This window comes from Bos taurus, chromosome X (genome assembly GCF_002263795.3).
Source record: "Bos taurus isolate L1 Dominette 01449 registration number 42190680 breed Hereford chromosome X, ARS-UCD2.0, whole genome shotgun sequence".
Taxonomy (NCBI): Eukaryota; Metazoa; Chordata; class Mammalia; order Artiodactyla; family Bovidae; genus Bos; species Bos taurus.
In genome coordinates this window covers 70,959,806-70,977,352 of record NC_037357.1, presented here as the reverse complement: position 1 = coordinate 70,977,352, position 17,547 = coordinate 70,959,806, and the positions used below count along the sequence as shown (strand labels likewise).

The 17,547-nt window shown below is 37.3% G+C and overlaps 1 protein-coding gene across 1 annotated transcript in view; it reads left to right on the top strand.

The window, feature by feature from the left end:
• The window catches only part of LOC518911 (sodium/hydrogen exchanger 2), a 53,535-nt gene extending 36,292 nt beyond the window's left edge, over positions 1–17,243 (top strand). Inside the window, exons 6-7 of the mRNA XM_015461628.3 lie at positions 10,599–10,688; positions 16,592–17,243. Of these exons, the coding sequence (XP_015317114.1) occupies positions 10,599–10,688; positions 16,592–16,666 (165 nt within the window). The 3' untranslated portion in view covers positions 16,667–17,243. The remainder of the gene's footprint in view (positions 1–10,598; positions 10,689–16,591) is intronic.
• Positions 17,244–17,547: the final 304 nt, after the last annotated feature.

The window sequence follows — 17,547 nt, the reverse complement described above, 5'->3', positions numbered from 1 at the left end:
ATTTTCTCCCATTCTGAAGGCTGCCTTTTCACCTTGCTGATAGTTTCCTTTGATGTGCAGAAGCTTTTAAGGTTAATTAGGTCCCATTTGTTTATTTTTGCTTTTATTTCCAATATTCTGGGAGGTGGGTCATAGAGGATCCTGCTGTGATGTATGTCAGAGAGTGTTTTGCCTATGTTCTCCTCTAGGAGTTTTATAGTTTCTCGTCTTATGTTTAGATCTTTAATCCATTTTGGGTTTATTTTTGTGTATGGTGTTAGAAAGTGTTCTAGTTTCATTCTTTTACAAGTGGTTGACCAGTTTTCCCAGCACCACTTGTTAAAGAGATTGTCTTTAATCCATTGTATATTCTTGCCTCCTTTGTCAAAGATAAGGTGTCCATATGTGCGTGGATTTGTCTCTGGGCTTTCTATTTTGTTCCATTGATCTATATTTCTGTCTTTGTGCCAGTACCATACTGTCTTGATAACTGTGGCTTTGTAGTAGAGCCTGAAGTCAGGTAGGTTGATTCCTCCAGTTCCATTCTTCTTTCTCAAGATCGCTTTGGCTATTCGAGGCTTTTTGCATTTCGATACAAATTGTGCAATTATTTGTTGTAGCTCTGTGAAGAATACCGTTGGTAGCTTGATAGGGATTGCATTGAATCTATAAATTGCTTTGGGTAGTATACTCATTTTCACTATATTGATTCTTCCAATCCATGAACATGGTATATTTCTCCATCTATTTGTGTCCTCTTTGATTTCTTTCACCAGTGTTTTATAGTTTTCTATATATGGGTCTTTAGTTTTTTAGGTAGATATATTCCTAAGTATTTTATTCTTTCTGTTGCAATGGTGAATGGGATTGTTTCCTTAATTTCTCTTTCTGTTTTCTCATTATTAGTGTATAGGAATGCAAGGGATTTCTGTGTGTTGATTTTATATCCTGCAACTTTACTGTAGTCATTGATTAGTTCTAGTAATTTTCTGGTGGAGTCTTTAGGGTTTTCTATGTAGAGGATCATGTCATCTGCAAATAGTGAGAGTTTTACTTCTTCTTTTCCAATTTGGATTCCTTTTATTTCTTTTTCTGCTCTGATTGCTGTGGCCAAAACTTCCAAAACTATGCTGAATAGTAATGGTGAAAGTGGACACCCTTGTCTTGTTCCTGACTTTAGAGGAAATGCTTTCAATTTTTCACCATTGGGGATAATGTTTGCTGTGGGTTTGTCATATATAGCTTTTATTATGTTGAGGTATGTTCCTTCTATTCCTGCTTTCTGGAGAGTTTTTATCATAAATGGGTGTTGAATTTTGTCAAAGGCTTTCTCTGCATCTATTGAGATAATCATATGGTTTTTATTTTTCAATTTGTTAATGTGGTGTATTACATTGATTGATTTGTGGATATTGAAGAATCCTTGCATCCCTGGGATAGAGCCCACTTGGTCATGGTGTATGATCTTTTTAATGTGTTGTTGGATTCTGGTTGCTAGAATTTTGTTAAGGATTTTTGCATCTATGTTCATCAGTGATATTGGCCTGTAGTTTTCTTTTTTTGTGGCATCTTTGTCAGGTTTTGTTATTAGGGTGATGGTGGCCTCATAGAATGAGTTTGGAAGTTTACCTTCCTCTGCAATTTTCTGGAAGAGTTTGAGCAGGATAGGTGTTAGCTCTTCTCTGAATTTTTGGTAGAATTCAGCTGTGAAGCCATCTGGACCTGGGCTTTTGTTTGCTGGAAGATTTTTGATTACAGTTTCAATTTCTGTGCTTGTGATGGGTCTGTTAAGATTTTCTATTTCTTCCTGGTCCAGTTTTGGAAAGTTGTACTTTTCTAAGAATTTGTCCATTTCTTCCACGTTGTCCGTTTTATTGGCATATAATTGTTGATAGTAGTCTCTTATGATCCTTTGTATTTCTGTGTTGTCTGTTGTGATCTCTCCATTTTCATTTCTAATTTTATTGATTTGATTTTTCTCCCTTTGTTTCTTGATGAGTCAGGCTAATGGTTTGTCAATTTTATTTATCCTTTCAAATAACCAGCTTTTGGTTTTGTTGATTTTTGCTATGGTCTCTTTTGTTTCTTTTGCATTTATTTCTGCCCTAATTTTTAAGATTTCTTTCCTTCTACTAACCCTGGGGTTCTTCATTTCTTCCTTTTCTAGTTGCTTTAGGTGTAGAGTTAGGTTATTTATTTGACTTTTTTCTTGTTTCTTGAGGTGTGCCTGTATTGCTATGAACTTTCCCCTTAGGACTGCTTTTACCGTGTCCCACAGGTTTTGGGTTGTTGTGTTTTCATTTTCATTCGTTTCTATGCAAACTTTGATTTCTTTTTTGATTTCTTCTGTGATGTGTTGGTTATTCAGCAGCGTGTTGTTCAGCCTCCATATGTTGGAATTTTTAATCGTTTTTCTCCTGTAATTGAGATCTAATCTTACTGCATTGTGGTCAGAAAAGATGCTTGGAATGATTTCTATTTTTTTGAATTTACCAAGGCTAGCTTTATGGCCCAGGATGTGATCTGTCCTGGAGAAGGTTCCATGTGCGCTTGAGAAAAAGGTGAAATTCATTGTTTTGGGATGAAATGTCCTATAGATATCAATTAGGTCTAACTGATCTATTGTATCATTTAAAGTTTGTGTTTCCTTGTTAATTTTCTGTTTAGTTGATCTATCCATAGGTGTGAGTGGGGTATTAAAGTCTCCCACTATTATTGTGTTATTGTTAATTTCTCCTTTCATACTTGTTAGCATTTGTCTTACATACTGTGGTGCTCCCGTGTTGGGTGCATATATATTTATAATTGTTATATCTTCTTATTGGATTGATCTTTTGATCATTATGTAGTGACCTTCTTTGTCTCTCTTCACAGCCTTTGTTTTAAAGTCTATTTTATCTGATATGAGTATTGCTACTCCTGCTTTCTTTTGGTCCCTATTTGCATGGAAAATCTTTTTCCAGCCCTTCACTTTCAGTCTGTATGTGTCCCCTGTTTTGAGGTGGGTCTCTTGTAGACAACATATGTAGTAGAGGTCTTGTTTTTGTATCCATTCAGCCAGTCTTTGTCTTTCGGTTGGGGCATTCAACCCATTTACGTTTAAGGTAATTACTGATAAGTATGATCCCGTTGCCATTTACTTTATTGTTTTGGGTTTGAACTTATACACTGTTTTTGTGTTTCCTGTCTAGAGAATATCCTTTAGTATTTGTTGGAGAGCTGGTTTGGTGGTGCAGAATTCTCTCAGCTTTTGCTTGTCTGAAAAGCTTTTGATTTCTCCTTCATATTTGAATGAAATCCTTGCTGGGTGCAATAATCTGGGCTGTAGGTTATTTTCTTTCATCATTTTAAGTATGTCTTGCCATTCCCTCCTGGCTTGAAGAGTTTCTATTGAAAGATCAGCTGTTATCCTTATGGGAATTCCCTTGTGTGTTATTTGTTGTTTTCCCCTTGCTGCTTTTAATATTTGTTCTTTGTGTTTGATCTTTGTTAATTTGATTAATATGTGTCTTGGGGTGTTTCGCCTTGGGTTTATCCTGTTTGGGACTCTCTGGGTTTCTTGGACTTGGGTGATTATTTCCTTCCCCATTTTAGGGAAGTTTTCAACTATTATCTCCTCAAGTATTTTCTCATGGTCTTTCTTTTTGTCTTCTTCTTCTGGGACCCCTATGATTCCAATGTTGTAGCATTTAATATTGTCCTGGAGGCCTCTGAGATTGTCCTCATTTCTTTTAATTCGTTTTTCTTTTATCCTCTCTGATTCATTTATTTCTACCATTCTATCTTCTAATTCACTAATCCTATCTTCTGCCTCTGTTATTCTACTATTTGTTTCCTCCAGAGAGTTTTTAATTTCATTTATTGCATTATTCATTTTATATTGACTCTCTTTTATTTCTTCTAGGTCCTTGTTAAACCTTTCTTGCATCTTCTCAATCTTAGTCTCCAAGCTATTTATCTGTGATTCCCTTTTGATTTCAAGATTTTGGATCAATTTCACTATCATTATTCGGAATTCTTTATCAGGTAGATTCCCTATCTCTTCCTCTTTTGTTTGGTTTGGTGGGCTTTTATCCTGTTCCTTTATCTGCCGGGTATTCCTCTGTCTCTTCATCTTGTTTAAATTGCTGAGTTTGGGGTGTCCTTTCTATATTCTGGCAGTTTGTGGAGTTCTCTTTATTGTGGCTTTTCCTCGCTGTGTGTGGGTTTGTACCGGTGGCTTGTCAAGGTTTCCTGGTTAGGGAAGCTTGTGTCGGTGTTCTGGTGGGTGTCCAGTAATGAGTTGTGAGATGTCTATGGTTTTGGGGTGACTTTGGGCAGCCTGAATCTTGAAGCTCAGGGCTGTGCTCCTTTGTTGCTGGAGAATTTGCTTGGTATGTCTTGCCCTGGAACTTGTTAGCCCTTGTGTGGTGCTTGGTTTCAGTGTCGGTTTGGAGGTGTTTGATGAGCTCCTGTCAATTAATGTTCCTTGGAGTCAGGAGTTCCCTGGAGTCAGGGTTTGGACTTAAGCCTCCTGCTTCCAGTTATCGGTCTTATTTTTACAGTAGTTTCAAAACTTCTCCTTCTATACAGCACCATTGATAAAACTTCTACGTTAAAGATGAAAAGTTTCTCTACTGTGAGGGTCACTCAGAGAGGTTCACAGCGTTACATGGAGAAGAGAAGAGGGAGGAGGGAGTTAGAGGTGACCCAAATGAGATGAGGTGGAATCAATAGTGGAGAGAGTGGGGTAGCCAGTAGTTACTTCCTTATGTGCACTCCACAACTGGACCACTCAGAGATGTTCACGGAGTTATACAGAGAAGAGAAGAAGGAGGAAGGAGACAGAGGTGGCCAGAGGGATAAAAGGGGGGAATGAAAAGGAGGGAGACAGATCCAGCCACTAATCAGTTCCCTAGGTGTTCTCCACCATCTGGAACACACATAAACTCACAGAGTTGGGTAGAGTAGAGAGGGGTTAGGGAGGAGACACAGGCGACCTGGTGGAGAAAAAGGAGAGTCCAAAGGGAGAGAGAGCAGTCAAGCCAGTAATCTCACTCCGTAGTGAAAAATGGGTGCTGAACAATTGGGTTCTTAAAGGTACAAAATTGGTAACAAATACATAAAAGCAAAAATTAAAAATCTAGAGTAGAGTTTGGAATTTCAAAAATACGATGTTAAAGAAAAGAAGAAGGAAAAGAAAGAGAAAAAACGAACAAAGAAAAACAAATAAGGTCACAAAAATTATAAAGAAAATACAGGTACAAAATTGATAACTAATACCAAAAAGCAAAAATTAAAATCCAGAGTAGAGTTTGGAATTTCAAAAATACAATGTTAAAAAAAAGGAAGAAAAAACATAAAGAGAGAAGACAAACAAACAAAAACAATGTCGCAAAAATTATAAAGAAAATACAGGTACAAATTTGATATCAAATGCCAAAAAGCATAAATTAAAAATCTAGAGTAGAGTTTGTAATTTCAGATATACAATGTTATATAAAAGAAGAAGAGAATGAAACAGAAAAAAAAAAAGTCACAGAAATTATAAAAAAAAAACTGTAGGTACAAAATTGCTAACATATACCAAAAAGCTAAAATTAAAAAACTAGAGTAGAGTTTGGAATTTCAAAAATACAATGTTAAAGAAAAGAAGAAGAAAAAAAAAAAGTTCAAAAAATTATAAAATATATATATATATGAAATTTGCTGAAGAAGAAAAAAATGGGGTCTTTTTTTTTTTTTTTGCAAAGTAATAGGTTATAAAAGTGAAAATTAAAGGAACAATAGAGGACTTAAAAATTTTTTTTTAATTAAAAAAAAAGAAAGAATGAATGATCGTAAAAATATATCTAGGACTTTCTCTGGTTTTGTTATATGGTGGGTTCAGTTCATTTTTGGCTAGTTCCTTGGTCCAACTTATATTTCTCAAGATCTATAGGCCCCTTCCTATGTAGTCCGTAGTAACCACGGGGTTTTAATCTATTGCCCGTAGCTTCCAAGGTGTTTCCCTCTGTTATAACTTCTTCTGTTTGCTGGTCTCTTCAGTGTCTGGCTTCCGCCCTGACACAAAGTGGATGGTGGGGGAAACTTTTTTTTTTTTTTTTTAGGCTCACTTGTTCAGTCGCACTGTGGGGAGGGAGGGAGGGATGCTGCAAACAAATAACACTGGCGTGCGCTCGCAGTGCCTCAGCCACACTGGGTCTGCCCCAACTCACGGCGCGTGTAGCCTCCCTGCCCACACTGCTCGGGCTCTAGGTTGTTCCGCCGAGAACAATCCGAGGCCGGCCCTGGGCTGCATGTACCTCCCAGGTCCAAGCCGCTCAGGTTCAGGCACTCGGGTAGTCCTCAGAGGCGCAGACTCAGTTGGGCTTGCATTTTGTGCTCTTCCCAGGTCCGCGCAGCTCAGGTGATGAGGTGTTTGGCAAACGCCAATGCTGCGACTTATCGCCTCCCCGCCACTCAGTTATCTGGGTGTAAAACCAGCGCACCTTCTCAGGCAGATGTTGACTGTCCAGACCCCCAGGAAGTTTTAGTTAGCAAAGAAGCCTGCTTACAGTTTTATAGATAATGTCTCTCTGGGGCTGCGATTGTCCCCTTCCGGCTCTGGCTGCCTGTTACCGGAGGGGGAAGGTCTGCAGCCGGCTATCTCTGTTCAGTCCTTTGTTCCGTGCGCGGGCCTGGCAGTGTCTTAGGTTGGGGCTGGCTTTTCGCGTGGTAGATATCCCACAGTCTGGCTTGCTAGCCCAAATTATTTCGCTCAGATAGTGCTCAGGGTATTCAGGCCAGATTCTTACTCTAAGCGATGCAGCCCGCGCCGCGCCTCCCTGCCCAGCCCCCGCTTGCTAATGGCGTGTGCAGGCGTCTGCGCTGCTTCTCCACTAGGGGAGTTACCGTAGGGCTCGCAATCTGTGAGTTTTAATTATTTATTTATTTTTTCTCCCTGTTATGTTGCTCTCTGTGCTTCCAAAGCTCGGCACAGATTCAGCAGTGAGAAGGTTTCCTGGTGTTTGGAAACTTCTCTGTTTTTAAGACTCCCTTCCCGGGACGGAACTCCGTCCCTCCCTCTTTTGTCTCTTTTTTTTTTTTTGTCTTTTATATTTTTTCCTACCTCCTTTCAAAGAGTTGGGTTGCTTTTCTAGGTGCCTGAGGTCCTCTGCCGGCATTCAGAAGTTGTTTTGTGGAATTTACTCGACGTTTAAATGCTCTTTTGATGAATTTGTGGGGGAGAAAGCGTTCTCCCCGTCCTACTCCTCCGCCATCTTGGCTCCTCCCCTCTTATGTCTACCTTTGAAACCCCATGTTTTGTGGCCATTCTCCATCTTGTTCACTGTGATTTAAGCCTCTTGAACTGCATCAACCTTGACAAACTTTTTCTTCTTCCAACATGTCATTCACTCTCCCCAAAACACTATCTCCTAAGTTCCTTGCATGTCCATCTTCCTTTTATCCTTTAATCCTCAGCTATGTAGAGCCTCCTCACAGAAGAATTCCCAGACCACTCTATGCAAGTATGTTTGTTTTTATTTCTGGGAGAGCAGACACTGTAATTAAATTAAGCCTTGGTTTGATGGTGTGGGGCTTAGTATAAACATCTCCATTCTGGGCTTATTGTTTTGAACACTTTCATAGAATGTATCACTATATATATCATCTACCTGTTGTTTTTCTTTTTTCTTTTTTTTTGGGAGGGGGGCTTGCTAATTTGTGTCCAACTCTTTTGCCACTCCATGGACTGTAGCTTGTCAGGCTCCTCTGTCCATGGGATTTCCCAGGCAAGAATACTGTAGTGGGTTGCCATTTCCTTCTCCAAGAGGCTCAGTGGTAAAGAATCCATCTGCCAATGAAGGGGATATGAGTTTGATTCCTGGGTTGGGAAGATCCTCTGGGGATCTTTAGTCATTCTTTTCTCCACTTGGGTGATGTCTGTCTCCTTGCTAAACTGAATTCCATGAATGCAGGAAATAAATATAAATTATTCACCACTATATACTCAGTCTATTAGTGTGGCTCCAATGAAATGTGCAATAAATTTCTGAAGCAAGGAAATAAATGAATAAATAGTAAATAAAAGTTAATTTGGAGTATGAATATAAATTATGAACATTTGTAGTAGAGGTTTGAAATCAAGACTATTTTTTTAAACCATGATTTTTATTGATTTACTCAAGCTTCACTTAACCATATATATGATTTACTACAGAGATTCAAACATAAAGAATAAAATTTTGTCTCTCAACTATTCTACATCTTTAAAAGGCCAAAGAATAATAGTACAAAATATATAGAATGGGTTATAAGAGATGCCACTGAGTCAGGTTGGTTTGACACCTTTATTTTAAAGCATTAATTTTGATCTATCCATGGTAGACTGAATAGAATGAATTAAGTTAAATGAAGATGGAGAGTCATGTAAAAGGGTTTAAAAATGCAAACATGGAGTCAGCCTTTCAAAGACAGGTCATTAGACAGATCTGCTCATGGTGGAAAGTTTTTGCCTGTGATAAACTCCGTTAAAGGATGCAGTTATATCCCATGAAAGCATTGTATGGTGATGTTTTAAATGTCAGAATGAATTTAGTGGAATTGTATAACTGAAACATCACCTAAAAAGCAGGAATTATGTACAATTATTTATGAAAACCTTGTGAATAAGATGATCACCTGACTTTGGCCAATTCACATGCATTTACAAAAAATTGCATAGCTCCAAATTGGAAAGGAAGCTTTTGGGATGGCATGCTTATTTGGTGTGTTAAAGCAATCAGGCCCACAGTAAGGCATTTTTGTCATTCAGAAGTGCTGAAGAGTTGATGAAGAACTAGGACACCCTTGAGATTCTTTTAAGTTTCAACCTTAACATTAATGAAAATTATTACCTGCTTCTTTCCACATTTTGAAATAAGGTAAAAATAGAACCCTCATGGGAATGCTTTTACAAAATATTTTGAAAGTGACTAAGTAGTGTGGAAGTTCATTTGAAAGCAGGAGATTTTGTTGTTTATTTGCAGCCAGGTTTTTCTATATTCCACTTCATATTTCTTACTTTAGTTCATAACTCTTTCTTAAAGTCCTTGTTTCCAAATGTAGATGCCAGGGCAAATCTCATCTTCTTCTCTTACTTTACATTCAACCATACTTTGGTTTAAAAAGACAAAACAAAACTAAAGAAAGAGAACTCTGCAAAGAGCAACTTGGCTTACAGTAGTCATCCACAGAAGAGCCTTTAACTTCCCAACATAACTGTATCTGTTCCTAACCTCTTCTTTCTTTTTCTTATAACAGAACTGGGGGTCTCCTATCTCAAGCTCTCCTTTGTAATCTATTCCTTTTTTGTCTTGTGTTTTCAATCATTTATGTTCTCTCATGTATATTTACACTCTTCTCAGCTAGATTCTTCCCATCAACTTTAAACAGGCTCAAGCAACTCCTACTTAAAACACACTACAACTACACTAAAGTAATGTTCTGTCTTGACCACATAAAACTTTGTTGCTCCCATCTCTTTTATTAAGGTTACTAATGGTCATTTGCCATTCTCATTTCACTTGAGCTTTCCCAGGGATTCCACAAGTCAAACTCCCACGTTCTTGAAATATTCTTTTTGTATTTTGTGACAACTGACTTTCTGATTTTCCTCTTACTTCTCTGGTTTCTCTTTCTCTGTCTCTTTTATAAGCTTATTATCATTGTGTGTTTATTCACTCAGTTATGTCCGACTCTTTGTGACTCCATGGACTGTAGCCCACTGGGCTCCTCTGTCCATGGAGATTCTCCAGGCAAGAATACTGGAGTGGGTTGCCATTCTTTTATCCAGGGATGATGAATAACAAAGACAAAATTATACACCAGAGGTAATTTAAATGAAAATCTCTTGCAGCATTTTGGCTCTGTGATTTAAGCACTTTCTGATTTTGAAATACAGTGGTAGATTTTTTTCAGGTTTTTTTTTTTTTTTTTTTAATGACCCACATTTTTGTCAACAATATATGTCATGATTGATCCTTATAAAGGAAAATCACAGCACTTCCCTCTCATGTTAGACCAATGATAGTTCTGAATTTTAAGAAAATGTTCTAAATTTTTATTGTGGCCAGATTAAGACACCTGTGCATATGCACCCATACATAGACACACACAGAGACACACCAGGGAAATATTCAAGCACTAATTTCATTTTTTTTAATTTAAATTTATTTATTTTAACTGGAGGCTAATTACTTTACAATATTGTATTGGTTCTGCCATACATCAACATGAATCTGCCACGGGTGTACACGTGTTCCCCATCCTGAACCCCCCTCCCACCTCCCTCCCCGTATCATCCCTCCAGGTCATCCCAGTGCACCAGCCCCAAGGATCCTATATCAAACCTGGGCTGGCGATTCGTTACTTATATGATACTATACATGTTTCCTTGCCATTCTCCCAAATCATCCCACCCTCTCCCTCTCCCACAGAGTCCAAAAGACTGTTCTATACATCTGTGTCTCTTTTGCTGTCTCACATACAGGGTTATTGTTACCATCTTTCTAAATTCTATATATATGCATTAGTATACTGTATTGGTGTTTTTCTTTCTGGCTTCAAGCACTAATTTCATATGAAAGAAATTCAGCTCTTTGTTTTTCATTTTGTAGGGAATGACTATTCGTCCTCTTGTTGACTTATTAGATGTAACGAAAAGAGGAGAGACCTCTCCAACTGTGAGTGAACAAATTCTCATTCGGGTAAGATGTCTATATATCATGTATATCATCTTGTTGACTGGAACTAACCCTTGTATATCAGGTCTTTACATGATAGATCTTTTTATACTTGAATTTCTCTAATAAAAGGAGATGTGATTTTCTGAATAGGTATTTGTTATATTGGGCTTCCTAGGTGGCTCAGTGGGTAAAGAATCTGCCTGCAATGCAGGAGATGCAGAAGATGTGTGTTCAGCCCCTGGGTTGGGAAATTCCCCTGGAGGAGGGCATGACAACCCACTCAAGTATTCTTGCCTGGAGAATTCTATGGACTGAGAAGCTTGGTGGGCTGCAGTTCATAGGGTTACAAGGAGTCGGACATGACTGAAGTGACTGAGCACACATGCATGCACTCATTTGTTATATTGTAACAATCTGTAATTTGAAAATCAATCAATCAGTTCTTTTGGTAAGTGATAAGAACAATGAAGGTCTAAATGTTAGCATTTGCTCTTGAGAGAGTAACAGGTAGGAAAGCTATAGATCCCCAAGTAGCAGGAGGAAATAAACTGCAAGTGAAAGTGAAAGTCACTCAGTCATGTCCAACTCTTTGTGACCCCATAGACTATACAGTTTATGGAATTCTCCAGGCCAGAATACTGGAGTAGTTAGCCTATTCCCTTCTTTAGGAGATCTTCCCAACCCAGATATCGAACCAAAGTCTCCCGCATTGCAGGGAGCCACCAGCTGAGCCACCAAAGAAGCCCAGTGGCAGACATTTCTTCCTTCTCTACACAAAATTAAAAGAGGCTTCTTTTAATTCTGTGTTGAAGACACCTGATTCTGTCTTTAGCAATAACCAATGTATTTTTCTTATGGAAATGCTTTTCTTATGCTATGTTAATGAAACTGCATTTGCTTTGGAATCTGCCTTTCTTCAAAATGGTTCTGCCTAAGACCTTTTCTTTTCTGAAACCTTAGGCTGATAATGACTCAACAAACCAGTATTCATGTCAATTGTTTTATGGTCAGGGGATGACATAGTACCTCCTATCTCAAAAATGCATATTGTGGGGGAGGGGCCTGGTGAAACTCCCTCAGCCTTGAGGCGTCTCTGCTATCTGATTAATAGCTTTCTATGACCTAAATCAAATCCCTTATGATTATACAGTGGAAGTGAGAAATAGATTTAAGGGACTAGATCTGATAGATAGAGTGCCTATAAACTATGGACAGAGGTTCATGACATTGTACAGGAGACAGGGATCAAGAACATCCCCATGGAAAAGAAATGCAAAAAAAGCAAAATGGCTGTCTGGGGAGGCCTTACAAATAGCTGTGAAAGAAGAGAAGTGAAAAGCAAAGGAGAAAAGGAAAGATATAAGCAACTGAATGCAGAGTTCCAAAGAATAGCAAGGAGAGATAAGAAAGCCTTCCTCAGCGATTAATGCAAATAGAGGAAAACAACAGAACAGGAAAGACTAGAGATCTCTTCAAGAAAATTAGAGATACCAAGGGAACATTTCATGCAAAGATAGGATCGATAAAGGACAGAAATGCTATGTACCTAACATAAGGAGAAGATATTAAGAAGAGGTGGCAAGAATACACAGAAGTACTGTACAAAAAAGATCTTCATGACTCAGATAATCATGATGGTGTGATCACTCATACTCACCTAGAGCCACACATCCTGGAAGGTGAAGTCAGGTGGGCCTTAGAAAGCATCACTATGAACAAAGCCAGTGGAAGTGATGGAATTCCAGTTGAGGTATTTCAAATCCTGAAAGATGATGCTGTGAAAGTGCTGCACTCAATATGCCAGCAAATTTGGAAAACTCAGTTGTGGCCACAGGGCTGGAAAAGGTCAGTTTTCATTCCAATCTCAAAGAAAGGCAATGCCAAATAATGCTCAAACTACCGCACAATTGCACTCATCTCACACACTAGTAAAGTAATGCTCAAAATTCTCCAAGCCAGACTTCAGCAATATGTGAACCCTGAACTTCCAGATGTTCAAGCTGGTTTTAGAAAAAGCAGAGGAACCAGAGATCAAATTGCCAACATCTTCTGGATCATGGAAAAAGCAAGAGAGTTCCAGAAAAACATCTATTTCTGCTTTACTGACTATGCCAAAGCCTTTGACTGTGTGGATCACAATAAACTGTGGAAAATTCTGAAAGAGATGGGAATACCAGACCACCTGACCTGCCTCTTGAGAAACCTGTATGCAGGTCAGGAAGAAACAGTTAGAACTGGACATGGAACAACAGACTGTCAAGGCTGTATATTGTCACCCTGCTTATTTAACTTATATGCAGAGTACATCATGAGAAACGCTGGGCTGGAAGAAGCACAAGCTGGAATCGAGATTGCCGGGAGAAATCTCAATAACCTCAGATATGCAAATGACACCACCCTTATGGCAGAAAGTGAAGAGGAACTAAAAAGCCTCTTGATGAAAGTGAAAGAGGAGCGTGAAAAAGTTGGCTTAAAGCTCAACATTCAGAAAACAAAGATCATGGCATCTGGTCTCATCACTTCATGGGAAATAGATGGGGAAACAGTGGAAACAGTGTCTGACCTTATTTTTTTGGGCTCCAAAATCACTGCAGATGGTGACTGCAGCCATGAAATTAAAAGACGTTTACTCCTTTGAAGAAAATTTATGACCAACCTAAATAGCATATTCAAAACCGAGACATTACTTTACCAACAAAGGTCCATCTAGTCAAGGCCATGGTTTTTCCAGTAGTTATGTATGGATGTGAGAGCTGTACTGTGAAGAAAGTTGAGCACCGAAGAATTGATGCTTTTGAACTGTGGTGTTGGAGAAGTCTCTTGAGAGTCCCTCGGACTGCAAGGAGATCCAACCAGCCCATTCTAAAGGATATCAGTCCTGGGTGTTCTTTGGAAGGACTTATGCTGAAGCTGAAACTCCAATACTTTGGCCACCTCATGCAAAGAATTGACTCACTGGAAAAGACTCTGATGCTGGGAGGGATTGGGGGCAGGAGGAGAAGGGGATGACAGAGGAAGAGATGGCTGGATGGCATCATCAACTCGATGGATATGAGTTTCAATGAACTCTGGGGGTTCGTGATGGACAGGGAGGCCTGGCATGCTGAATTCATGGGGTCCAAAAGAGTTGGACATGACTGAGAAACTGAACTGTTCTGTTCCTTTCTGGTCTCTATGTCAGAAGCTTTCCCCATCTCGGTTATGCTTTAATAAAACTTTGCTGCACAAATGGCTCCAAGTACTCAAGCCTCATCTGACCCCTGATAGAAATCCTCTCCTCTGGAGGTCACGAAACCTGATGTAACACAAAGATTGCTGCAGCAACCTTTCACTCTGTTACTGTCCAGCTTCCCACATTATCTTAGCAAAGTATTTTAACATTTTGTACACTTAGTTTCCTAATCAGTAAATTTGAATGGCTGTTTACATGATCTGTGAATGCCTATCCAGGTTGAATAACCTATGAATTATGAATATTTTTTTACTGTAAATTATAATTTTAAGTGTTTTGAGTTTGTTTGACATATTAATTCTTAATATTAGACTAAATTATCCAGGAGCTGAGTTGATTTTTTGTTTGATATTATAAAGCAATTGTTTACAAACTGACCTGTGTAATCCTTATGTAGTTGGGAAATTTTTCTTGGGGTATTTTGGCCTTTGGTGGAGTTTTTTATATACCACCAAAGATTGAGAAAGTTAAAAATTTCCATATTCAGATTGAAAAATATACTCTTTGACATACAGTTTCAAAATTACCCAGAATTTAGACATAAATGCTTAATTTCTACATTAGAAGTAAGGAGACGATCAGAGAAATTTAAAGATGTGAACTCTATCACTTGGTTTTGTCTTCTTATAGAAATAGAATTTGTTTTTTTTGCTTATCTTTGGTGGGATTTTATATAATGTAGCAATAGGAATATTGAAATATAGAGAATGTTAAGAATGCTATCAAAATATTCTTATTTTTATTAATATGGAAAAATTTTGGGAACTTTAGTCAAAGGGAAGGGCTAGTTTGTCTACCTTACCTTTAACTTCAGTATGGCACAGACTGTAATTTTCTGGGATACATTTTCTGCACATATAATAACTTTGTATATGTAAAATACTTGTTTTATCAATAATTATGTGCCTAAGAGGACTTCCCAGTGGCCCTAGTTGTAAATAAACCACCTGCCAATGCAGGAGTCAAAAGAGACATAGGTTCAATCCCTGGGGTGGGAAGATCCTCTGAAGAAGGGAATGACAGGCCACTACAGTATTCTTGCCTGGAGATTCCAATTGACAGAGGAGCCTGATGAACTATGGTCCATAGTGTTGCAAAGAGTTGGACACGACTGAAGCGACTTAGCATGCATGCATGTGCCTAAGAAAGTGTACCGATAGGCATGAATAGCTCAACTGATTGCATTCTTCTTTCAAATTTTAATAGGTAATTGCCCAAGTTGTAAAATAAGCATTTGTTGATAATTTTATTATAATTGAAAGACGTTTTAGGTTTTTTTAGGGAAAATCATATTTTTCCTGTGTTATTCTTACCATATGGATGAGTTTTAATGACTGTGTAATATATGTTATATTGATAAAACATAATATAGCCAATTTATAGGACCAAGGCAAATTTTATTTCCTTTTTCAACTTTTTATTTTAAAGATGTCAAGTGTACAGATTTCAAACACTGTTCAATGAATATGTATTTACCCTTTACCTTGACTCTCTGTTGCATTTGCCACATTTGTTTTACCACTCTCTATTTATATTGGTACCTATTATTACTGTCATTTGCTGAATGATTTGAAATTAGGTTGCAGAAGTCCTGATTATTCACTTCTAAATGTTTTAGCATGTATTAACATTTTTAAATAAAAGGACATTCTAGTACAAAATCACAACTGTTTATCAAATTCAGAAAGTTTAGCAATAGCGTTACCTAATTTAATTCCATATTCACAATTTTTCCAAATGTCCCAATATTTTATAGTATTTTTCTCCTCATCTAGGATAACGCATTGCATTTAGTTGTCATATCCTTTCAGTTACCTTTAATCTAACACTGTTTTTCAACTTTTTGTTACTTTTCATGACACTGGCATTTTTGAAAAGTTCGTGAAGATATTTTGTATCAATAGAATATCACTCAAGTTGGGTTTATTATTTCTTCATAAATATATTCAGTTTATTTTTTGTGAAGTTATGTCAAACTAAACTTTTAATCTTAGCACTTAAAGTCCTTTGTTAACTACTTTCTTTCCCCACCCTTGATCTACATCTATCCAACCTTCTTTTTTCATAAATCTCTTATAAAGTTCCTTATTTTCTCCCATATATGTTACTCATGATATTCCCATTACAAAGAATGATTTACTTTTTCCATATGTAACCCCATGTCTTCTAGGGCAAGCTCACACTGCGCATTTTCATATAAGTCTTCTCTAAATTCATCTTTTTCTATTTCTTTCCTAAATATTCCTTTTCTTGCTGCATTTATACATATACACATACCAAGTTTAAACTGAATTATCATGCATGTGCTTTTATCTTTCCTCTCCAGTTTTGTTCTATATCCTTCAGAAGCAAGAAATATGCCTTTTACATCTTTTATTTCTTTCACTTTACCAGACCTAGACTTTGGTAATTTAATGAATTTATCATATAATACTGATTAATATGTGCATTTTCAATTTTAAATGGAATGTCTCTAATGCTTATGCTAGAATTATTGCAAGCATTCTTATTTATAAATATAGATGCTCCTTTTTATGCTTACCCTGAAAAGAGTTTAGGATTAAAAAATCAAGCAACTCGGATGAAATCAACAATTTTGAAGATGGTTTTGAGAGATCCTTTTATTTAGCATTAACTAACCAAGTTCCTCATGTATACTATATATTTAGACATATATTTTGTTTTATTTCAGTTCTTTGATCATTTGCTGGCTGGCGTAGAAGATATATCAGGACACTGGGGACAATATTACTGGAAAGACAAGTGAGGATTTGCCAAAAGTATGCTTGTATACATGCAAAGAAAAATGCAAATGAACCTGTATATCTTTCTGTATGTTTCTGTTGGGAATAGTTGAGATTTACTCATTCACATGTTTAAAAAATGATGACAGCTAAAGAAACAAAGATCTTTCTTTTTCTTATCATGAAGGATATGACCAACCCTAAGTTCAGACCCTAAAACTAAATAGTGTGCCATAAAATTCTTAGACCTTCCTGGGGTGGGGGGGTATTATGCACAGTTCCAGAGAAAGTGATTTTACATCAAATCATGTTACTATCCTAAATAAAGTCTCTAATATCTTGTCACTTGAAACTTATCCAAATTTTTTACCTCAGTTTACAATTATAACTACTGTTAGCTTCCTTCCACATCTCATTCTATTCTCTCTGCCATATATCATACTGTAGTCATGTCTTTACTAACACAGTAAGTTCAGTATATTGTTACCTTAAAGCCTTTGTGTAATGTTCCTGTTGCCTGAAATTCTCTTCTACTTGATCTTTGCATGCCTAGTAACTTCCTGTCATTTAAGCCTTGGCTAAAATTTCATTTCCTCAAAGAGTTATTCCCTTAATATTCATTCTCTATTATATCATAATTATCTGATATTTTAATGTTTTTTCCTTTATTAAATATTTTATTTTAATCTTAAAAATATAATTCATATAAAATATATCATTCTTATATGTTTCTCTCAAACTAAAATATAAGTGGCAACAGGACAGAGACCTTGTTTGCATTATTAAGTTCTGTAACTGCAGCACTTAAAAAAGTTCCTTCTACATAATAGGTGTGCATGTGTGCATGTTAAGTCGCTTCAGTCCTGTCCAACTCTTTGCGACCCTATGGACTGTAGCCCGCCAG